Source organism: Aulonocara stuartgranti (genome assembly GCF_965226115.1).
Source record: "Aulonocara stuartgranti genome assembly, chromosome: 2".
NCBI classification, from domain to species: domain Eukaryota; kingdom Metazoa; phylum Chordata; class Actinopteri; order Cichliformes; family Cichlidae; genus Aulonocara; species Aulonocara stuartgranti.
The window spans coordinates 23,223,380-23,249,065 of NC_138940.1; the positions used below are offsets into that span (position 1 = coordinate 23,223,380).

At 43.0% G+C, this 25,686-nt stretch overlaps 1 protein-coding gene across 1 annotated transcript; it reads left to right on the forward strand.

Moving 5' to 3' along the window:
• The first annotated feature begins 9,699 nt into the window (after nucleotides 1–9,699).
• Nucleotides 9,700–17,024, forward strand: tbx22 (T-box transcription factor 22). Its single transcript, XM_082508799.1, has 8 exons — nucleotides 9,700–10,343; nucleotides 10,780–11,038; nucleotides 12,201–12,302; nucleotides 12,378–12,552; nucleotides 14,603–14,767; nucleotides 15,567–15,631; nucleotides 15,891–15,976; nucleotides 16,070–17,024. Exons 1-8 carry the CDS (start codon nucleotides 10,208–10,210, stop codon nucleotides 16,594–16,596), a joined length of 1,515 nt encoding a protein of 504 aa, XP_082364925.1. The 5' UTR covers nucleotides 9,700–10,207; the 3' UTR covers nucleotides 16,597–17,024.
• The last annotated feature ends 8,662 nt before the right edge of the window (nucleotides 17,025–25,686 follow it).

Consider the following 25,686-nt stretch of genomic DNA (forward strand, 5'->3'; position numbering starts at 1 on the left):
CACCGCATGCATGTGAAACGACGGATTTCCCCCCCTCAAATAATTACTACTTCCCCCTCTCACCATACGTGTTAACAACAGCAAAAGGAGCACTCAACACATTTCAAACTCCTGCTCAAGTCAGCGAGCCATCCAGAAAGTGTATTTACGTTGGAGCGTCGTTCACTTTTATGCATCGCTCTATCCAAACATTCCCAAAATCGTGTGGTAGTTACACATTACAGTATTAGAAAATTACACCCTAACACCCGGCAGATTAGTTTTTCACCCCTTGACATCCTTCTGGGAAGTAGAGCTCTCATTCCCAGGGATCTATTCCTAAATCCCAACTTTCCCGGTGCCCCGTTCAATCAGCGTCCTGCTTGGCAGAGTTGCCCCGTCTGGGCTGTCTGCGAGGGAGAAAAGATGCTCGGCTCAGACCCTCACATGCAGAGTCTGACTCTCATTATCAATTACGGCTGTTTTTGTTTCTTTTTACCACAGCCATTAACCACACTGTTACTGGCAGCCAGGGGGAGTTAGTGAGAGAAAGAGGCAGGCAGAGAGAGAGGGAGAGAGAGAAAGCAATTTTCATCAAAAAGAATTAGCTATCCAAACAAGTGAGACGAATGTGCCGTAGAGTCAGTTTCACAGTTGGCCTCATGAAAGCATTGTGGACAGATGAAGATCTATATGTTTTTAATGGGAAGAGGGTGAGTAGTAAGGGATAAGTAAAAGCTTAGGGAGAGAAAAGAGGGAGGGAGAGGGAGGACATAATTCACAACACACTTGTGGTGAGAGGAGGAGGAGGCCTGCATCTTGGCAGAGGCGCTCCTCTCCTCTCCTGCTTTCCTCTTGCCCTCGCTGAGACAGAAGGAGCCAGTGAAGGCTGGATGCCGTGACACATGAGCCATTAAATCTTCCTGCACTGCGGGCAAAGGGGGAGGCGGGGGCAGCAGTACCAGGCCCTGTGCCCAAGATCCCCACATGCTGCCAGGCTAGAGACCCAGAGAGCAGACAGCAAGAGGGGATCCACAGAGGGAGACAGAGTTTCACCACATCTATAACTATTGTAATAACTCATAACAACCCCCCCAAGACTAAATGATCTGTAGTTGATTTAGAAATGTGCTGCTGAGGAGCAGAGACAGGCTGAGCTTTCTATCTAAACTAATCTCAAACTAATTTTTTCTGTCATATGCATTTTGGTACAAATTTAACACCAACCGGATACCTTTTTCTTTTTTTTAAACAACACAATGTTTATAATACAGTGTTCCCAATTTCCACTATGGGAACTGTTATGACTAACATTATTAATGGGTGTGTTTAGCCGCTCACGGCACATAGTTGACATTGTGGTCTTGATTAAATATTGGAAAAGTCAACATAGCACAAGACACAGCGCCATTACTACAAGTTAACTTCATATCAACATAACTTCCAGGAGACGGTTTGTTTATTGTTCATTCCCTTAAATGTGTCAAGCTGAAAAGCCTCAGATCCTCCGCTTCTCATAATGCAACCAGGTCCTTTTCAGGCGTCTCTCTTGGCTCAGAAACGGCCTTTCTTGGGTGATTTCATATGTGAGTGTACGGTAATTTCTCCATGTCAAGTAAAGGCTAATGAGTCTGTGCTGTTTGTTTGTTGGTCGTTCTGCAGAGCAGCTTCAGTTTTGTATTTAATAACTGAAGCTGCTCTGTTGAGTTGAGATCAGATGACTGGCCATTGGCCATCGAAGATGATCCATTTCTTGGAAACTCTTGTGGTTCTTTTGCAGTGTGTTTTGGGCCATTATCCATTTGCACTGCTAAAGGCTGTCTAATCTGTTTTACACCATCTGAGCAAAGAGTACAGGCGTGTACACTTTATAGTTCATCTGCTTCTATCAGCAGTCACATCATCAATAAACACTAGTGCAGGAGTGGGCACCTCCAGGCCTCGAGGGCCGTATCCTGCAGGTTTGAGATCTCACCCTGGGTCAACACACCTGAATCACATGATTAGTTCATTACCAGGCTTCTGGGGAATGACACGACTTATTGAGGAGGTTATTTAGCCATTTAAATCAGCTGTGATGGATCAAGGACACATCTAAAACCTGCAGGACACTGGCCGACACAGGCCTGGAGTTGCTCCCCCCCCCTGCATTTGAGTCCCACTTCTACTGCAAGCCACACATGCCCATGCAATAACACTACCTGCACCATGTTAGGCAGGTAATGTGGTATGTTTCAGTTACTTTTCTCTTCCCAAAAAGTTCATTTTGGGTTCATCTTAGAACTGTTCAGGCTCTTTAAGATATTTTCTGACAAAGTCTCATGTGGCCTTCCTGTTCTTACAGTTTTTCCTCAGTTGCTTTGGTGCATTTCTCACAACAGAATTGATCTCTGCACCACTACTAAGGCTCTTCTCAAAACAATTAGTGCAAACTGCAAAACATGGTGGATAACTTGCAAGAGTGAGTCACTTCATCAAAAAGAAAAGTCAGTTGCTCAAAATAAGTAGTCAATGCTTCAAAAGCAAGTCCCTTAATCAAAACAGATTATTTTCATCAAAAGCAAGTACTTATATCAAAGTGTCAGGCCTGTCACAATTACAAGTCATTACACCAGCACCTTTGGTCACAAAATCAAATGGTTTGAACATGTTCTCATTGTGACGGATTTCTTTGTAGGTGCTTCCCAATGACATGTCAAGTCTGGACAGCATGCATGGCATGTTGAAAACCATAACTTGTAAAGGAAAATCAAGACACTTCATATGCACTCTTGATAATATTTAATTGAAACTGTTCACAGCATTGTGCAACTGGGGAAATACAGTAAATCAAACATTTTACAGCAAACAAACCCACTTAGACAGTAAACCTTACTGCAGTAGTTATGAAACAAAAAAAAAAAGAAGAAAAGAAAGAAAAACACCAAAAAACTGAAAAACAGACACTGTTGCATATCAATCAATGATATCTAGATGCTCCCGTCTGTCTGCCCACATATTTGCATCAACATCACAGCAAATGTCAGCTCTATCGATGCATCGGGGAAAGCATCTTCTGGAGTATCGAATCCACCCTCTGCAAGACTCTGCTGTGATGTCATCACAAGCTGCATCCATAGCTGCTAGCAGGGTCATTTGGGTATGTGGATGCCTGTCATATACCTTCCACCTCCAGGAAGAGAAAAACTCCTCAATTGGATTTAGGAATGGAGTGTAAGGAGGAAGAAATTCCATAAGTATCCTGTCGTGTGCTGCAAACTACTGCCTGACTACAGCAGAGTGATGGAAGCCAACATTATCCCAAACCACTACATGCATTGTCCGATTGTCACCAGGATCATCCCTTTCATTTTGTGGGATTAGGTCCCTATAAAGAGCGTCCAGAAAAGCCAACAGGTGTTGTGTATTGTATGCACCAACACGAGGAATATGGGTGTGAACGCCATTTTCTGAGATTGCTGCACACATTGTAATATTTCCTCCTCGTTGGCCTGGGACATCAACGGTGGCTCTTTCTCCAATGTGATTGCGTCCACGCCGTCTGCCTTTTGCGAGATTGAATCCCGCTTCGTCAAGATATACACACGTGTGCAGGTGTTCCCTGGCTTCCAATTCCAGGATACGCTATACAAAGGATGAGAATGAAAAATTCTGTAATGGTGCATTTGGCACAACAGATTGTACAGTTTGAATTGTAAATAGGATTACAGTAACATGCATAAATGTAAGTGCAGTGCATGGCCTAAACTTTTACAGTAAACAGAGGTACATATGCAAACATGTTTTACCTGTACATACTGGTGACGGCGCTCCTTCACTCGATCACTGTTCCGTTCAAATGGTACTTTGGTACTTATGAGAGCATGAGGGTGGGAATGGATGTTTGTGTCTGTGTGTGCCTGTATGTCTGTGTCTATATGTCAGGTTGGGTATCAGACGCCACCTCTCTGGGGACATCTCGGGCCCTCCAAGGTTTGGAGGCCTATCTCCACCCACCACCACTTCCCCTGCCGGTGGCGGACTCCCTCAGGTATCGGTGCGTTGGTGGTTCTTTGTATCTGGGGGTGGGCGTCCGGGTACACACCGGCTCACTCCTTGGCGGCCGCTTATTGGGGCTCGCTCGGGCCACTTTGGAGGTGGGGTGCCCCCGGCCTCTCGGCCTGGGGCTCGGTCACTCAGGCACAGCTGGCTGCCGGCGGAGCTCACGGGCGCGTCACTGCAACTCCCCCTGGCTTCTGCTCCGCGGCTGCTGAATGAGCTCTCATCTGGGACTCTCCTTAGCTCTTACTGGGACAGTGGCGCGGCTGCCCCTCTGTTGGTCTTCCTTGGTCTCTTGTGTTCTGGGGGCCTCTGGATGTCTGGAGTTTTGATCTCCTCCATACCTGCTTGATACCATAGAGGACAGGGCTGTGGCTCCCCACACTCTCTAGCAGATCATTACATGGAGAAACCTTTGGAATGCAAGCATGCTGATCCACACAGGTATGCACACAGGTGTACACATGGGTATTCACAGATGCGGACTACAGCTTTCTTGGCTGCTGCCTCAAAGCACACTGTGCGCTGTCTATCTTGCGTGCTGCACAATATCGTTTACTATTTAGTAACTATTGATATCTATGACTAGCTAGTTTATTGTGATGGTGCTTTTTTTTTTTTTTTTTTTATTATGTTGCTCTTTGTTGTTTGCTGTCTCCCCTGTTTTTTTTGTTTTTCTTTCTCTCCATACAGGTGACCCAGGAGTTTTTTTTTTTTGTTTTTTTTTTCTCTCTTCCCCCCCTTCTCACCGTCTCTTCTCCCCTTTGGTTTTCTTTCTTCCTCTCCCCCTCTTTCTTTCATTCTTTCCCCCTGTCCTATTAAAAAAAAAAAAAAAAAAAAAGGATGACAAAGGATGAACTGAAGCTCCGCCATCACGTGATGTCACATGCTGCTGTTTCTGATGTCACTTCCAAAAAAACAAAAAACAAAAAACAAAAAAAAACAAATGGTACTTTGTACAATCGCTTCATGGACATTTCATTCCGTCTGAGGACTCTGTCTATGGTGCAAATTGATATTGACTGAATATTTCCGAAGATGGTGTCATCTTCTACGACAGTTCTTTGTATTTCTCTCAGTCTCAAAGCGTTGTTTGCAGCCACCATTGCACAAATTCTTTCCTCTTGCTGCGGAGTCAAAAGTGGACCTCTTCCACCTCTTCCAGGTTGTCTGGCAGTCCTTTTTGAGATGCAGATGAAAAAAACAAACAAAAAAAAAACACAAACATAAATAAGCGCAAACATGCTTACAGTAATTGTTACAGGACTATCATTCAAAACTCCTTTCTTTACAGCATTACTGTATTGTACCACAGCACACTATGCCACACCTGGGCCTAGTCTGCGCTTCAGTTACAGTACGTCTATATGTAAAGATAAGGTCATGTCCTAATGCAAGTCTCCTGTAGGACTATGAAAGTGCAGAGCAAATTAGTTTGTGCTGAATAACTACATTACAGTATGCTCACCCGTTTTCCCGACGAAATGTCTGAATAATAGAACTTACAGTAGTTCTCCCAACATTTGGCTGCACCCTTCGACCAGCCTCGGCCATTGTGAGGCCATGGTTTATCACATGATCCACAAGTGTTGCCCTGATTTCGTCAGGAACGTGTCTATGTGGTTGGCCTCTTCTTACCCGGTTTTGTCCTCGTCCTCCACCGATTCTCACCCCTCTTCCACAAGGCTGACGTTCCATGTTCTGCAGTTTTGTAGATTCAGTATGCACCTCATGCCTGTCTGTTGGTTTACACATTATATATATACTTGTAGAGTAGGGGATACTATAACGCGATTCACCTGTGACTGGGTAGAAGAGGCTTTTCATTGGTTGCAAGTAAGAGTAACACACACCAATTTTCATTAGTGTGAGATAAGGTTCACCTGAGAAAAGTAATTTATGGAGATTTTCATGGAAACTCCTTAAAAATAGGGTTTTCAAAATGGGTGTACAAATTGTTTGACAAGATGTTCAAAAATTTTGAGTGCACTGACACAAGCAATGAAATGAAGACTATTAGTTGTAAGGACAATGACTATTCAGCCGGTACAAGTATAAATAATTGTGACATTCATGATAAAAGCAAGGAGATAGTGATGAATAGCAAGTCAAAAGTGACCATTCTTTAGATATTTGTACTTACTCAACTGCTTCATGTCCAAAGGCATTTGGACCTGTTCATTACCTGCACCATGTTAGGCAGGTAATGTGGTATGTTTCAGTTACTTTTCTCTTCCCAAAAAGTTCATTTTGGTTTCATCTATCTTAGAACTGTTCAGGCTCTTTAAGATATTTTCTGACAAAGTCTCATGTGGCCTTCCTGTTCTTAAGTGTAACCCATATACTCAAGAATCCTCTGAATGTGTGTGTCCAATCTGTTGATTGCAGACAGTGATACTCCAACCACCTCAAATGTGTTTTTGACTTGGCTAGATGCTGTGAAGAAATGAAGGAAAGAATTCTGCAATCATCCACTTTAGGTTTCCTCTGTAGTCTTTCTGACTACACTATACTATTATTCATTTGGACACTTCTTACGTTTTGCTATCTCTCTTTAATAGTTGATTTTTCTTCCTAAGAATAACCTCCCTCACTGGCACTGACATGTTTTCAGAACTCATGGTTCCAGTGAAGAGAGACCAAATGAGAGAGTTCAACGGTCAACTCCAGATCTTCTGCCTGCTTAATTTGTTACAAAATAACATGAAAAGAGGCCTCATCTGTGAAACTGCTTTAACTGTAGGATTACTGCCGAGCCTCTGAAAACTGGGGACTGTGTATAAAAATGTCTGAAATTCCTGAGCAGTTAATGAATACTTTTGTTAAGCTGCCTGAAGTAAAGGCGAAGGCCTGCATTTCAATCCCATCTTGATTGTTTGGTTTAAAATTCAGCTACAAAATGATTCAGAAAAAAAAAAGTTCTTTGGGGACCTAACTGTAAATCCAGAAATTAATTTACATGCGGTGATGATGTGCAGAGAGTGTGTGAAACTCCCACATGCCGGATTTATGTGTTGAGTATATGATGGTCATTAAATTCACAGTTGTGAACATAAACAGCAAATAGCTCTACAATCCATTTGCTGACAAACTTAAGGGTCTCTTACATTTTTTTTACCATTTCATCATCAGATTTTGGAAGATAGCGTTTGGATGACGTTCAACAGCAAATCAAGAACCACGATGTGCTGGCACACAGAGTTAATTAATTACAAGTAGAAGAGGATGTGATCAGTCCCAGTGACTCTCACATGAGTGCTGCTGCAGATGCAGAGGCAGTGAATGTGAATGAAGGCTTCATTCCTGCAGGGACATGAAAGTCTGAGAGACACTGCTGTACCTCCAAGAAGAGGGACAAGGCAGAGGTTATGAGTAGCAGATGTGACATTACACAGATGCACATCCCTGGACATGATGACATGAGGATGAATAGCTTCTGTTTGGGCTTCCTTATGCGTCCTTTTCCACGTCTGCTTCGAATGGAAAACAGGAGCAGACGATGACGATAACAGCAAACAACACAAAAATGAGCACATCATTGTCATAGCAGTCATAGTACTCCAGGTGAGCCGTCATCCATGTACCAGCACAGAGCAGAGAGGTCACATCCCATTAGAGCCACCGTCCTACATTTAATCACTCTGCAAACGTCACAGGAGACAGGCAGTGGAAGTTTGACGTTTGGCAAGAGAGCTGGCATCCCGTGCCCAGAATAAGCCTCTCACACACACACACACACACACACACACACACACACACACACACACACACACACACACACACACACACACACACACACACACACACACATGACCCAACTTAAAACAAACCATAAGGGAGCCCCGTCACATCCATTCAGCAGTGAGCCACAGACAGCCAGGCCTGTTTATAAACACACACGTTGCGAGCTGTGAGCCTGTGCGCACATACAGCACATGGGTGTGTGGCTGGTGGTGATTATTCTTTGGGCCCTGGCCTTCAGCTCCAAATAGGCACAAACTTGGAAAAAACAAATAGCTGTGAATAAACAACGCGAAAACTGAAGTGCAGATAATAGAAAAACACTTCTTATGGACAAATAAAGGTCCTTTAGTTTAAGGCCAATTATTTGCTATTAATTAAGGCCCTGTATACAAATCAACAGCATGGCAGCGAGAAGCCGGAAGGCGAAAAAAAATGAATGGGAAACCTAATTGCAGCTGGTCATCGAACTTCCGCTTTAATGGAAACCCGAGGCCTCCCTCTTAATTGGATTTGAATCCCTTGTTTCCGCCAAGCGCGTGCACGCATATTGTGTTTAATAAGAGGAAACATGTGTGCCAGCCATCCCTGAACGGCCGCAGGTTTGCGCCAAATCAGAAAGCAACAAGAAGGTGCCGGGCCGTTTAGCAGAAAGCCAGGCGAGGCGATCGCTCGTCATCACTCTCCTGACATCCCATAATCCCATGAGAAAGATTTATGAGCTGACTGGCGAAGACAGCACGGAAAGCAATCTCTCAAACATGCGAGGAAAGAGACTGCGCAGGCTATTTCTATCAGTTTTGAGCGTCTTTTTCCAATAAAAGCCAGCAGGAACAGCAGCAGCAGGCCGCAGCCAGATCCGATCTGCTACACCCTCCTCCCCCCCAGCCTGAAACCACGGCGGGTGTTTGAGATGCTTTGCAAGAAAACGACAAGTTAGGAAAGAATAAACACGAAGGCCGGGGTCCGACAGCAGGTTATATGATGACAGGGAACATGTGATTCCGGTTGGTCATAGTTCTCCATTTCCCGGCTGTTGTCAGAGATTTCCATCAGCAACCAAACCAACCGTGCTGTAAACACAGCCCTCATTTGTTTTCTCCTCAGAGCAATTACACCATGTGATTAAAAAACATTTTAAATAGAGCCTTTGCTGACTTTTATTTGTGTAAAGCGGATCTATTTCATGTCGAGCAGTAATGTAATAATCCCGAGCTGTCATTACAGACCCTTTTTCTTCCCCCTGTGCGCCAAACTCCATCTGATCCACGCATTTATGAGAACCAGACTATTGCGCACAACCTCACCGGGTACCACGAATAAGAACCCCACTTCTGTACCAAGGAAACGGGAGACGTGAGGGCGCTTTACGGAAAGCCTTCAAATTAATATAGGAAATGTTAGCTTCAGCAGACATGCAGAGAGTTTCACGGTGATATTTTACCTTCCAGATGGTCCGAGTTAACAGATCTAAATATTTGTGCCTTTCGCCTCCTTACAATATTTGACAGAATAAGTGTATTAACCTATGGGCCGTCTAAATAGGAGAGCATCTTAGAATGCAAATGAACGGCTTATTTGTTTAAAAAAAAAGTCCTTTACATTACAACATTTACATTTGACGAAGATACAGGATAAATTCAAGCCATCAAATTTATTTTTGTCTTAAACGTTTAATTTTATTATTTAATATGAGTCGAAGATTACTGCCCAAATTTATGAACTGACCTAAGAATTTTGAATTTCTGAGGACAGTGAGGCGCGCAAACATGCTCCTACAGGCTGTTCCGAGACCAAAGTAACACACAGCAAAAAATATCCAACATCTATCGAGTCCTTTTACTTTTCTCTCAACGTTAAGAAACAAAAAGATATTTCAGATAAGCTTAATTCAGGTGCGTATTGAGCCAAATGGCTGCTTGTTTTGGTTCCAAAGTTCCAACGTCGAGCGCAAAAATACTGATTATGAAATGAATGTCATTATTTCACTCTTTATTATTTCACTTTATTCTCATTCGTTTCAGTTAATATGAATTTCAGGTTACATTAGAGTTTAGGTGGATGTCTACTACGGCGCGGGGCCGCACGTGAAGGAATGCGCGCTCTCCCCTCCTTCTCTATGACGCGCAGAGCGGAACCGGAGGAACGAGCTCTCTGTGAGAGAGGGAAGGCGAGAAGTTGATCCGGTTAAAGGGGGGAAATGTTGTAGTGAGAAGAGGCGTGCCAATAATCAGGGAGGTGTTTTTGATGCGGGCGCGCGTCTCGGAGAACACATGGGAACGCAGCGGTTTAATTACGCAGCGTCACGCGGAGCTCCCTGAGGTGCTGCGGCTGCTGGTGTTTGCTCTGCCTGTCCTCTTCTGAGCGAGCTAGGAGGCTGAACTTTGTGCGGGACGAAGTTAAAGTTCGGGGGAATACAGGAGCCGTACAGACGGTGTTTCCCACCAGGATGCAGGGACTGAGCTCCCGGGCTCACGCCTTTTCGGTGGAGGCGCTGGTCGGGAAGCCCTGCAAGAGGATTAAAGTGTCGGAGGAGCACGAGCCGAGCAGCGCTGACACCAGCGGCGATAGGAGCATCTTTCCCGGTGAGGACACTTTTGCTTAACCGCCGAGAGCACCCTGCTGCTTTTTATTTGAAGGACTTTTACGCACAATTTTGGGGGAAAAAACAGAAAACGCACAACTTTCTAGTTGCAAGGTTCAGTTGATTTTTCATCTTTAGGCCACATTTAAAGTTCTCAAAAATTAAAATTCTCATGATTTAGAATATATTCAATCAGTTAAAACTCAAGAGTTATCACGTGAACTTGCTTTTGAGGAATAGGGCTAAAATTAGCTCGCTCTAGGAACTTTAACATTCATGAAGTAAAATAAGATTTATAATATTACCAATTTTTAAAATTTCCCCAAATTAAAAGAGCTTCCAAAGTTCTGGCTTTCCATTAAATATTAAAAAAAATAGACACATTTCTGTGTTTTTTTCTCATTTCTCTTTTTTCCACTCCTTTCCCCACTTTTCAGACCAGAATAAATATCCCATCAACCAGCTACAGAAAGCATGTCCGACACCGAGGAGGGGAGAGGACCCCTCAGCCTGTGACCCGCAGGGACAGACTGACAGATCACAGACTGAAGACTCTGACCCGAGCAGCGAGGAGAAGAAGCCGAAGGAGAGCGACTGTCGGCCGGACAGAGAGGTCCGAGTAGAGCTGCAGGGCTCCGAGCTGTGGAGGCGATTCTACGAGATCGGCACCGAGATGATCATCACTAAAGCCGGAAGGTAAAACATCTGCGCAAGAAAGACTAAATTCAAAGAAGTTCGTGTGAAGTCTTAGCCCCGCACAAGCCGTCTTCCTGCTGATTTTACCAACTTTAACCAGCTTTTTTATTTAAAACGTTTAAACTCCAACTGTATTTGCCTCCACGTTAACAAGCAAAGAGCTACAGCCGTTTTTCTGTAGATCACCAGATACAGTGCAGTCTGGCCGTTATGTTTTTAGTGCCACAGTTTGAGATTTTAGTTAAAACGACAGTTTAATCAGATACTTTATCTTAGTGCAATTTAAACCCGTCGGTTTAGTTTTCAGTCCGGGCCTCTGAAGGGGATTACCCCCGCAAATAAATTTAAAAAAGACTTGTCTACATTTTAATGATAACTGAAGGTGTGCTTCCTCATTAAAGCGTCTGTTGCAAATAAAATCCAACGTGGAGCGGGCTTATCAGGCTATGATAATTACATTAACTGTTCTGCGGTCACAGGTGCGGCTTTATCGAGGATTTTAAAACGCTCTATCAAGATACAACCAATCGGAGGCGAGCAGAAGAACAACAGTGTACAATAAGATCACTCCCTAAACTAACGAGGCAGCTATCATTAAACAAATTATGAGGTTCAGAACAAAAACTGAAAGTGGCTTTTCATCACGTGGAAATATGTCACTTACTTTTGCTTTTGTGAATTAACTCATATTCATGAACTAAACCGTTTTCTAAATCATTCTTAGCTAAGTATTTTACCCATATTTGCCGATCTGTAAGATCTCTTTTATGTGACGCATCGTTTGCACAGAGAAAACTTGTTGTTGGGAGTGTAATTAAGCTTCTATCTCAGGTTCGCAGAAAACGGGTTCTTGCTCAGATAAATGAGTTATTGGAACATGACTGCGCGCGGAAATCTAAGTTCCGTTTACTCAATCACCGACAACACGCGCTGTAAATCTCGGACAGTGACGACGCCCTCAGGGCCCCTGGAGGTCCCTGAACTTTCCTGTGAACCTGGCCGGCAGAAGCAGAAGCGTCTCGGCCTCTTCTTGTCTTTAAGACGTCGCTATAAACTGAAATCCGTGATGGCCAAATACGCATTTAACAGTTTTATTAAGCAGCTTTCATTAAAGAGATCAAACACGACTTCTCTCTTGTTATTTTTCCTCTCCTCTCATCAGGAGAATGTTTCCTTCTGTGCGCGTCAAGGTGCGCAATCTGGACCCTTGCCAGCAGTATTATATCGCGATGGACGTCATGCCCGTGGACTCCAAACGTTACAGGTGAGCGCCGATTTTTTTTTTATTCTTGTTGTTGTTGTTTTTTCCTTTTACTTACACGCGCTTTCCTCCACGCAGGTATGTGTACCACAGCTCGCAGTGGATGGTGGCTGGAAACACGGATCACTCCTGCATCTCGCCGCGGCTCTACGTGCACCCGGACTCCCCGTGCGCAGGAGAGACGTGGATGCGTCAGGTCATCAGCTTTGACCGAGTCAAGCTCACCAACAACGAGATGGACGATAAGGGACATGTAGGTAACCCACACGCTGCCTCCTGTTGCTCTTCTTGCTTTGGATAAGGATCAGATGCACTAAGATTAAAAGGGAGTTCGTTTTTAAAGCGTATGTGCTGAAGATCATTCTTTAATTTTTGTGTATTAGATCATGATATTAACAAATCTTTTTAATCATTTTTATGTGTTTCTGCGTGTTGCTTTTGCTTTTCTGACTGCGTTGAGAGTTTCAGTCCTTAAACTGCTCTCCTACACATTTGTAACATCGAGGGGAAACCTGGATATCTTAGAGGGAGGAAGGAAGCGGAAATACTTCTCAGCTCCAAAGTTTACCGCGAAAGATTTAGCAATCTGCAAATGTTGTGACCAGGGAGGCATCTGGAGGCTTTTCGACTCGATCCTGCTGTTTATACGTCCACGCTGGAACTTGTGTGTTTATGAAATTAATTTCATGTTTAAAAAAAAAAGAAAGAAAAGAAAAAAGACAAGAATAACTTTCTCGAAATCCACATCTCTCGTGGTCAGTGTAAAATCTCAAATGGACATTTTACGCATTTTTAATTAACTTTATTGTCTTCACTTTTTTTTCTTAACATATTGCTGTTTGTCAGTAAGTGCTGAGTTTATTTTAGAAAGCGTTTCCCTCCACTGTGAAACCTCATATATCACACTACCGTTTTTTTATTGGGCTTTTCTCCTGTGAAAAGAAATAGTCTAGATCAGAGGTGTCAAACATAAGGCCTGGGGGGCAGAATCAGCCCGCTGAAGACTCTAAGCCGGCCCATTGGGCAGCTATAGAAAATGGGAAGGAGTGGATAGAGTTTAAATTTCTATCTTTAATTTCATAAATTTTACAGCTTTTCCTATTAATAAAACCTCTCCACCTCCATCGCCTTTCATCATACAACATCACAGTAATTTACTAACAGATAAAGAGCTAAATTTACAGGAAAGTTACTGTTTCAAATATTAAATATCAAATAATATGAAAATTTTAATGAGTCCACAATAATTTAAAAAACAAAAACGTTTGTAATTACAGGATAGTCTGTTTATATTAAACTGTATTAAGAAGAGCTTTAGGCTTTATAATTACAGAACAGTGAACTATTATAGCCTTTTCTATGATTTTACACATTTATCATGTTGTTTCACCGACCCGGCCCATTTCAGATCACTTAACATCAAAGTGGACTGTATGTGGCCCTCGACGCAAAATGAGTTTAACACAGCTGCTCGAGATGTTAGGACCACAAATTTTTACAGTTGTGCTGTTACATTTACATGTTTATTTGTTTTGACTCTTTTCAGTGTTTTTAATCTACTTTCCCAAATATATATTAAAAAAATGATAATATTAATATTCCACCTCAAAAAATTGTGCTATAAAACCCCCAAACAACCTTCTAGGAGACCAGTTTTACTCCATGACAATATATGAGGAACAAAATAATTGTTTCATATATTTTGTTTTGTTCGCAAAGAGGTCACATGTAACCCATAGTGTATTACTAATAATTTGTCAGACCTTTGTTAGTAATATGACATATTTAACCATATTTGATGTTTTATTAGGTTTATTTGATGAAAGGCACATTTGTGCTAAATACTTTTATAAAACGTAGAGCTCTTCATAATTGTATTTTAAAGACTTGGATATTTCCTTTCATTATCCTGTTAATCATGTAACCTACTGTCGTGCACCAGAAGAAGATTTATATCTAAAACAGCCTGAAATCCACTTTTTTAATTTCCTTTTTTTAAGAATGAAATTTATTTTAAAATCTGTTTTACATTTTAAAAAAAACTACAAAGTACAGCAAAATTTAGTTTTTGCCAGAACTTTCTTTATTTTTTTGGATTGTTAGCACAAAAAATGGAAATGACAGATTTACAAAATTGCATTTTTTTTATTTTAAAGGGTTTTTTTTTATATAAAAAACAAAAAAGAACATGCAGCTGTAATACTTGACATGTCCGTTTCTGATCTGAAAGATGATTCCAAATTGATGTCCACCTTAAAAAATAAATAAATAAAAAGCCTTTCATTCTTCGTCTCATGATGCAGATCATTCTTCAGTCGATGCATAAATACAAGCCACGTGTGCACATCATCAAACACAACCCTCGCATGGACTTGTCTCAGATCCAGTCGCTGCCTGCTGACGGAGTGCACAGCTTCTCCTTCCCAGAAACAGAGTTCACCACAGTCACAGCCTACCAGAACCAGCAGGTAACACTCAGCAGCAGTGCTGAAATACTTCTCAATACTTCTCACAAACAGAAGGTTTGAGCTCAGAAACTAAGCGCACTAATGTTGGATTGTTTCTTTAATAAACATCTGACTTTTTCATGAATTGGAACATTAACAAAATGAAGTGATGTTTAATAAAGAAAAATCAGTCAGTGACTCTGTGTTACTACTGTTTGCCAGATTTGATCAAAAAACAGATGTTTAGCCTTTTCTTCCTTGGCACGGTTGTTATGATGATGTTCCAGTGAACAGCTCAGGCTGCTTGACCTCATAAAATGTCCACATTGTGAAGCCAGTGAGGCCCGGTTCCATGTGCTCGCAGCCAAATCATAAATTTGCAGTGTTCTGATTTTCTGCTGGTCCAATCGCTCAGAGAGGGTGTGTGTGTGTTCCCGTCGAGGGGACCTGACCCTGCTGTTGGCTACCATTCCTCCAGTAACAGAGCCCTCCGCAGGGACTGCCAGCTCTTTTCATCAGGGCTCATTTTACTATCAGTGAACGTGTTATTACAGAAACGCAGTAACGAGCTGTGACTGCGCCGACTGCAGCCGTCCACGGCCTATTAAAGCACAGGATAAAACCGAACGACCCTGAACCCCTTCTGCAAGAACCCCTGTTTGACATGGCTGATCGCCTTGGGTGCTGCTGGGAGATGCAGTCCCGCGGGGGTGCTCTGCCACTCTACTCTATTGTAAAAGCTGAGCTCATTGTTAGCTTAAGCACGTCAACCGTTGACAAATCCACTCTAACCCGTGTCTGTTCCTCTCCTCTGGGCCAGATTACAAAACTGAAGATCGACAGGAACCCCTTCGCCAAAGGCTTCCGAGATCCAGGAAGGAATAGGTATAGCAAACTCTCACTGAACGCTGAACATAAACACTTTTTATTTAGCTGAAAGTGCTCCACTAAAGGACCCAAGAGGGATTTAAAGTTCAACCACTGAAATCTGAAGCCACATAAAACCTACAAATAAAGCTGAGCTGAGTAGTGCAGAATTTCACACCTCTCAGTACCAAAATTTAAATACCTGGAATAACGTTTTTCATTGCTTTTACAGTATGTATAAATAAGTGTGTGTGTGTGTGTGTGTGTGTGTGTGCAGGGGAGTGTTGGATGGCCTGCTCGAGTCATATCCCTGGAGAGGCCCTTTCAGCCTGGACTTCAAGCCTTTCACCATACAGCTCCAAGGTAAAGTGCTCCAGCTCTATTTACTTCTGAGATTTGACTTTTTTACCATGTTGATTCAGTGTCTTATTTTTTTCCTGTCCTGTCCGCTGACAGGGAGCTCAGGGTCGCCCACCAGCAGTGTGAAGAGCCTCCTTCCCGTCTCTTCATCTTCATCCCTTCACCCGCTGTCCTGCCAGGACGCCGCTGTCCACGCTTTCACTCTCCCCCTCTACAGCAAGACCTCCACCACCTCACCCAGCATTTCCCCTCTGCCCAGCAGAGCCTTCTCCTCCCTGGGAGCAGACAGACTGAGAGGCTTCTCCCCTCTGCCTCCTCTCACAGACCTCCCGCTGTTCTCTGCGCTGCAGGGGAAGAAACCGCCCCACTGCAGGGACCCGTGTCCTCACGAGTCCCCGGGGTCTCCTTGCCTACTCCCCTTACACTGCCCTCTCAGCCCTCAGAGCTCTCCTCTCCCCCCACATCTCTCAGACACTGTAAGCCCGTATTGCCTCTACCGCTACAGCTTCCCTCTGAACCCCCAGCTTGCAGCCATTTCCCGGCACCCCAAACTAGCCGAAGACACTACAGACTGTCTGCTGCGCCAGCCTCCCTGGCTCCCGACCACCAACCACTGCCTCTGACGGCTGGACGGCACTTGCGGGCTCCGGCCCATTGAGCATAACAATCCCAAAACTGAACACACAAAACAGAAAGGGCTGATCCTCCTTGATCCGACTGAGAGGAGAAATGTGGCTGTGGGGACTTCTTTGTATTTATAAACTCTTTTACACAAACGTGTTGGAGTTACCAGCACAAACAAGCGATCCCGAGGCAGATTGCGAGCAGCTCCTTTTCATTCTGCAATCTCGTCTAGAGCCAGAGAAGCCAAAAACGGAGTAAACAGAAACATTCCTGTTCAGGCAGGATGCAGATTTTTATTCGGGACAGATTGCTTTTGACAGTTCAGTCCACAGTTTTACTGCATCAAGGGCTGTAACAGTGTTACCAAAGAGCATCAGCAATGAGGTATGTAACAGAACTATTATAATGAACGTGTTTGTTAAACTGACCATAAGTGCCCATTAAAGTTTTTTCGTGCTTTTTGTTGAGCTCCACAACTTCCAAATGGTCTTTTTATACACTTTCAAACACGGCAGTGCACACATAGCACAGGCATAATGACAGTTCTGCTTGAACATAAATGCCAAATGTATTTCAGAGTAAAGCACACATGCAGTATTGAGCAACAGGAAGCGAGTTTGAAGGAGACATGATGAAAGGGTGCACATTATGTTCCAATTATCTGCCGCTGTCCATTTAAAGTGAACAAAAGCATGTTTTGTGTTTTTGAATCTCTGCGTCAGGCCTGGTCACCCCTGACTAATAACATGAGCTCATCAGGTTTCTGTGTGATTTTTAGGGGAAGAACCACAGCTGCCAGAATCCAGGCAGCCAGTTTCCATTCCTGCATTTTATTACCAATAATAAGGCTAATCAGAGATGCATGGAGGTGAAATGGTTATTCAGTAGAGCCCTTTATTCGGAACAAGAGCTTTGCTCCCTGAAACAGTTTAAATCAGCTCTTTTCTTGATTGTTGTGTTGTTCAGAGTCAAATGAAAAGCTATCACTACCGTTGGCCAACACAACACAGTTGTTTTGGGGTTTTTTTTGCGTTCATACCAAATGGGGCACACCCGTTCAGCCACTGATGTGATAATTCCTGCCTTCAGCTCAGTCAGAAACCAGCACCCATTCATCCCTGTCTCTCTCCTCCCTCTCAGCAGAGCTAGGAACAGCAGTTTAGGAAAAGTGGGGAGGGAGGGAGAGGGAAATGGCCTGTTTCCCGACAAACGGTCATAACCAAACAGCAATTTACTTGTCACAGCCGAGCATGGCGGTGAGCTAATGTGAGCTGGACGTGGAAATAGCAGGAAGAAGTTAATTGAGGATCTCGGTAAGGGGATGGCCCGTGTTTTGGTGAATGGTCAGGTGCGCCGCTATCAAACAGCCTGCTCTTTGTCTGCAGACCAACATAATCTGGACAGGTTATTTGATACTGTCTGTCATTTCCATTTGGCCTGCATAGGACAATCATTTTAAACTCCCTTCTAATTCCTGATCTTTCAATTAGACAAATTGCTTTCATACCAGGAGGGCTGAACATTGCACCTGTCACTCTTCAGTGAAGCAGGCACACGCTTGTGGTAGATATTAGAAGGAAAAAGATAACATGAGCATGTGGGCCTAAATATGAGTGTGCTAAATTGAGAAAGATAAACAAGAGGTTTGACGCACATTCATAGAGTCTGAAATAGCTAAAACTGTGTTTGATAAAATTCGGTTAAATTCAGTGTTGCTTACATAGCACCAAATCATAACAACAGTCGCCTCAATGGGCTTTATATTGTAAGGTAAAGACCCTACAATAATAGAGAGAAACCCCAACAATTAAACAACCCCCTTTGCTGTGAGCACTTGGTGACAGTGGGAAGAAAAAACTCCCTTTTAACAGGAAGAAACCTCTGGCAAAACCAGGCCCAAGCTGGGGGCAGCCATCTACCATGACTGCACATTGTGAATTAATACATGAAGGAGCACACTTACACTGTAGGCTTATACTTGTTGGTTTCAGCATATAGCAGTGTTCATAGTATCATGTCTTACTACGTAAAGTCCACGATGAATGGTGTACCTGTAATGGTCAAAAAGCTGAACAGCTGTACCTCATCAATGTCCATCAAACAATTTTTCTGCCAATAGAAGGAGAAATATGCCGCTAGTCTATGTTCCACCTAGAAAAGGTGGATTTCAGAACTCGTTACAGCAGTAAAGTCAGAAAAGCAAGAAAAAACAGGATTTGTTTCGCTTCTCAGGAGGTAGAGCCAGTCATATGTCACTAGCAAAGCAGTGCAATACTTGTTTTCTTATGGTTAAAAACACCCCTGCAGCACGCTTATGGATAGATCCTGATCAGTACTCTGTGAATGGCTTATTTAGCAAGTCACAAATACGTGATAGTGGCAGTAAAGATTCAATTTAATTGTTTTTAAAGGTTTTACACTTTTACTGCCATTCGCTCATGCCATCTTGGATTGTTAATTTGGGGTTTGCGGGACTGCTCCGATTTTCCAAATTGGAATTTTTTTGTTTTATTGTTTTTAATTTTGTTTGATTTAAATTGTTCAAGATGAAAATTCTAACTGGGAATTGTAAATTCTGTCTTCCAATTTCATCTGGAAAGCAGAATTCATATAACAAATAAAAAAAATAAAAAAATAAAAAAAAAGCTACCTGGCTAACTGCAAAAGTATCCGGTCTTTAAGTCTGACGTTATCAACTGTTTCCGGGTCCAAACTCCACTTCAGGTCCCAAAGTCAAACTAACACTGCAGCATCACTGAGAGCTAAAAACTGTTTAAATTCTTTCATCTTTAATAAAATGATCAGTGTGGCTGCTCTACCAGGTGTAACAATTAAGTTTAACATCCAGGCATCCATGAAAACAGAATTTATTAAATTTAATGGCGTTAGAAGTTAACAGGAAGTTAGCTCGCTAGTTTCCACTTAACATAATATACCATGTTCTGACTGAGAGACTTCTGAAAAAATTAAGACATACAGCTCTGCTTCCGACATAAATAAGGACAGGAAACTAAACAGCAGTGACGTTTGCTGGGATACTGAATTTGGGCTAGCTGTCTACACAGCTATGGTTAGCATAATATAAACACATTAGCACAGTGAAGCTGGAGGATGAACGTTAACTTTTTTCCACTCGATAAGTTAACGCGGGTGTTCCCGATGGTTAGGGACAAATGCGATCGCATGGCAGGATGCTGTAAACGGACCAAACTTCAGTCAGAAGAACAACAGAGATAATCCATCCACAATAAGGGGTTAGTCATTAATATACTGCCGTGTGAGCTGGGCTGTAGTTACATTGTAAGGTTTTTAAAACGAAGCTTTAAAATGAACAGTGGTAATAAAAACCGAGATAGGCCGACAGTTATCAATACCTTTTTTAGGGGCTTGTTCAGATTAAATAGAACCTTAATAAACATAGAGTAGTTTGGACCCAGAAGCAGGGTTCTTACATGATTAGCTTAGGTTATCTTAGCTTCGTTTAGCTTAGCATAAAATTGGAAACTTGGAAGAATATAAAAGCAACAATAGTTCCTTCGACTCTCAGTAATGAGAGTTACATGTATTTACAGATTATAATTTAGCAGGATATTACTTGGCTAGTTAAAGAAACCGTGTTTTAAAACCACTTAAAAGATGGATGTGTATTGTATGTAGGCTAAGTCTATAAGAAAATGGCCCTTAGCTCCCTCGTTAAACACTTTCCTGGTGACTTCATGGGCTGAGTCGCTAGTTTTATATACAGAAAAAATATGAAATTCACTTTGTGAAATCTGATTATAATTTAAGACAGAAAGGACAAATTAGTTTGCTCATTGACTTGTAAATCTTAAGTCGTTGACAATTTGTTAGCTCTTAGGCTAAGAACTTGTCAACAAGTTCTAACAACTTGTCAATCACAAGTCATTAGCCAAAGACTGTGTGGTGTCCCGTGCTCTCCCGTTATATCCGCTTTCAATATGGCGATGTGAAAAAGTTGAGCTCAAGGCTTTATAAATTTACTAACCAGTGGGTGACATCACAGGATCTACTATCCATCTTTTTGCTGTGTTGGTTAGACCCCATAGCGTGTTGAAGGTAACAGCTGGGTTAACCTTTCATCAACTTGTGGAAGAATATCCATATCTGCCCATTCATCCGCTCTATGAATTTGCCTTATACTGAGTCAGCATAATCCTCTGGTTGAAATAACATGGAGGCTGCGCTTATGAAACAACAGAAAGGGTGGCTTGTGTTTTTTTTGTGTGTTGATTTTTTCTGGACTGTTCCACTGTGATTGACAGGCAGTAAAGGGAAAGAAATGTGACCCCGAAGTCATTTGTTTCCAATCATGTGAAATGGCATCCTGAAACAGGAGAGAGGCTCAGCAGAGAGTCGGAACGTGTAAGTATACTCTGCCTTCATTAGATTAAAAAACATGAAACACACACACCACTAACACGTGTATGCCAGTTAATAATAGTTGCCATACACCCACTTACACACACACATATGCTCATTCAGCTTAAACGCCCTGCAGCCAAACTCGTGTTCACCTCTGCGTGTCTCTCGTGAAGGTTTATACTGGACCCTATTTTCTCTGCAAATTCAATAAAAGCTGGTTATTTATCAGGTCAGATTATGGGACATGACTGAGCTCAGCTGTAAAGTTAAAAGTGAAACCAGCTGTGGCTGAAATTGAATTACACTCTGTGAGTAATGTGAAAAGCAAGAGCAGTTTAACAGTTATTAAGCACTCCTCTACCGCCCCATCGACCGGGCGTACGCTGCACAGTTACAGTGAAAGTGCTCCTCTCCTCCTCTCTGTGATCGTTATCTCCCTCCTAGTTACAGATATAGTCCAAAACCTCTTCTCTGACGCAGCGCAAGAAGTCTCAATGAGTTAGATTTCTATTTATATGCACGTGTATACCTTTCAGTACGGCCACACGTGTGCGTAGACGGGGGTCATGGGGGCTTCACTTTGGCATGTGCTCCCTGACAAGCCTCTGTCTTACAGGAGCAGAGGTTAGATGAGTGGAGGACAAACTATTTTAACATGTGGTCTGGCAGCTGGCCTCCATGTTTGTGTGTGTGAGTTTTGGGGTTTCCTCTGCATGTTCCATCTGGGCCTCAGACTCATGCCATTCTTCAGAAAAAGTGTTAATCACCCAACCAGTTCTTGCATTCTCCCTCATTTCCCAAATTTATACTTAAGATCATTTCTCCCAGTCCATGTATCATGCTTTATCTTTGGATCTCCTAATTTAAGAAGCCCCCCAAAAAAGGGATTCAACATAATTAACACACTTGCAGCTATGTGACAGTGCATTCATTTAGCTAAAGCACTTTCTGCACAAAGATTGTCCAAAAAACACGTTCTACCCTTTATTATATGCAGCTCCACTCCTCCTGGGAGAAAGTGTGTGTGTTTGCTAATTCCTCCCCTTGTCTGTTAGGCTAAAGTGTGATTCTACAGGTGTGTGTGTGTGAGAGAGAAAGAGTCTCTGGCATTGGTTTTATTTAATACAAGCCATCAACCCCTTTGGAACAAGAGATGTGAGATATTCTTTTTCTCTTTGCCCCTATCTCTGGCAGAGGGATAGATCGTTCTTACCTCTTTTTGCTTCCTGTGTATGACAGGTTATCACTCCTGGGACAGATACAGAGGGGGGAGAGGGGGAAATAGGAATAGAGGCAGAGAGTGATTGAGTGAGAATGATGCTCCGTGGCTGATGTATCGGATGGCAGATGAGAGGATGAGGCGAGGGTGTGGGGTGGAGAGAAAAAAGTGATTTAGCACCAGGCTGTACTCTCCTCTCCTCTTATCCAAGCCTCTGCTTCTTTCATGTCTCAACCAAGGGTTGACCCGCCTGCTGCCCCAGATGGTGCTGTCTGTCTGGGCTGCCTTCTACAGGATGTGCCCCTCTCACCCCCACATCCACAGACCTATACTTGTATAATTGATTTCAGGGGGGAAAGGCCGTCTTTCTCTTGTGTTTCACACACACACACACACACGTGGACAGCTTGCCAACAGCTAGTGCCCCCGGTGCACACACACACATACACGCGGCCGGCGCTGTGCGCTGTCAACGCTAATTCAATTTGAGACGCGGAAGTGTGACTAACAGCAGACCTGCAGAGTATTTTACCATATGCACCACACACACACACACACACACACACACACACACACACATACACACACACACACACACACACACACGCAATCCTCACACACAAAGCTCTGCCACATCCACTGCTATAACAACGTTATTCCAGAAGCAGAAATCCTCGGTAGATCTCTTTTCCTGTTTCCCTCGTTGTCAAGAATACAACCTTCTTGTCAACAACTATCGACAAACACCTTATTAACCGATTCATCCTCACTGCCTACGCCAGAATCACCTTACCAGCAAAGCGATACGTGGCTAATACACAAGAGACGACAAATAACGAGTGAGGAACAAATCAGGAGCAACCCGAGAGTCAGGGAGTCATTCATCAGTGCTTCCCTAATAATTATTAAATGTACTTAGTGACCCGTGCAGTTCATAATAATCAATAAAAAGCATGTTTTAAGACTCAACTTGAAGGCAACGACTGACTTCACTGACCCAGTTTCCTTGGGCAGGTTGTTGCAGAGCCCCCAGGCCCTGACTTCAAATGCTCTCTTTTCATTTTCAGCCAGGCCCCTAAAAACTCTGCCCATGGCTCTCAGGATACATACTGGTTCATATGGTAGTAAGAGGTGAGACGTGTAGGCGGGAGGAAGACCATGAAGGTCCTTGATACTAATCAATAAGCTCTTACAATCAGTTCTAAAACAAACAGGGAGGCAGCGTAAAAATGCCAGTGATGTCATCCTGTTTCTTTGTTCTAGTTAAAAGTTAAAAATCTAGCAGATAAATTCTGTATAATCTGCAGTTTTCCGTAGGATGGTTGGGGGTGGAGTTATGGCTTGACCACTGACTAATCAACAGTTATTAGATAATTTATTAATCACTATCTAGGATAACATTATGGAGTTTTTTTCAGTGTCCTTTTTGTAAAGTGTTAGCAAAGGATGCTTTAGATGCCAAATGCAATAAAGATTTCTCATATTTGATTGTATTTCAGTGTGCCCAACCCTTTACAGGAAAATAAAGCATTTAGTTCAGTTTTAAGGCTTTAATATGGTAAGGCATTACAGAGAAAATGCAAACAATCAGATGATCCCTGCAAGTAATCACGTGGTGACAGCGGGAAGGAAAAACTCTTTAACATGAAGACACCTCTGGCACAGCTGGACTCAGCTGGGGTGGGATTAGGCTAGCATGATGTAAGCACTCGATACATTAAGAAGCTATAAAGTAACAATAGTAGCACAGCAGATAAATTAAATAGTGCACAAGTATCAGGACTCAACATAAAGCACATAAAGTGAATTTGATGTGACTGACAGGAGTTTAGCGGGTATGTGGTGCAAAATGAAATTGTTGGGGTGACCTAACTTCTATAGAGGTGCAGTGGTGTAGTGGTTAGTAGTGTCACCGCACAGCCCGGGGCCTTTTTGCATGGAGTTTGTATTTAGTATTTAGTATTTATTTATTTATTGTCATTGTCAGAGAACAATGAAATTGCATTTGGGGCTTCCGTACAACCCGTAAATAAAATAATGAAGAAAATAATAAATACCCCTTAAAACCCAAGTGTAAATATTTAACCCAGTGTGACTCCAGTGCAATAAGACAATCCTTAGCAACAACATGAGAACATGACAAGTAAACATGAGAACCTGACAAGTAAGTTCAGTGCTATTAAGAAGTTGGATATGGTTATTGTCCGTGAGAGGGGGTCAGAGAGTTCAGGAGCCTCACAGCCTGTGGATACAGGCTGTTGGCCAGTCTGGATGTTCTGGCCTGTATAGACCTGTACCTTCTCCCTGAGGGCAGCAGGTGGAAAAGGTGGCGCGCAGGGTGATGTTGGTCCCGCAGAATACTGTGCACCCGTCTCAGACATTGTATGCTAACCCTGTGTCTGTGGGGGTTCTTTGCAACTTCCTCCCACAGTCCAAAGACATGTACGGAGTCAGGCTAACTGATGATTCTAAATTGGCTGTAGGTGTAAATGTGAGTTTGAATGGTTTTCTGTCTCTCGCTGTGTTAGCCCTGTGACAGATCAGCGAGCTGTCCAGGTTCCACCAAGCTTCTCTTGCTCTGTGACAGCTCTGCTAGGCTCAAACAACCTTGGACAAGTGGAAGAAGATGAATGGACCAGATTCTGGTCCACCAGATTCTCCACTAAGGAAAATCGCATCCATATTTCTAACATATTCTTCCCAAAAGTGTCGAGTTTATTACTTTAATGTGTTAAATTCTGCAGTTTGGCTAACAGAGCAAATCAGAAAAAGAAAAAAAGTATGATGAATTATGGTTATTATTTTTTAACACATGGTCTTCCAATTTGTTTGATTTTTATCAATTATAACGTCAAACGCAGATTTGGAAGCTTAGCACATACAGTCAAGGATGCATGTCTGAGCTGAAGAGCTGTTTCAGTGTAAGAGATATCAGGGTGGATGATGGGGTGAGGTGAGGGTTAAGTTGGGGGGGTTAACAGCGCTGGTAGGATCAGGTGTGTGCCTGACAGAGGTTGTGAGAGGGGTGTGTGAGCAGGAGATCAGTTAAATCTTAATGAAGCGTGCTTTACAGAGCAGGGATGGACAGGGTCAGCTGCATTGGGTGTATGTGTGTGTGTGAGACGGTAAAACTGATTAAAAGCAGCGTTTACACGTCTGACAGGATACAGTGGTCAAGAGGTGAGTGGAAACCCAGGGAAACCGTGGTCTGGAACGATTAGACACACACACACACACACACACACACACACAGAGCAGCAGCTGGGCAAAGCCCTGAGCAGCAGCGATTGGTCACACACGACCATCGATATCTGAGTAGAACCAATCAGCTCGGCTTCCTGTGTTTGACCTGACCCTTCACGCGTGGTAATTGAATATTTAAAATGGGAAGCTGAGAGGTGGAAGGAAGACAAGCAGAGGAGAGGAGGAAAAGGAGGCCGCGCTGCACTTTTCCATGTACTGTGCCACCTTAAATATCGGTCTTCTT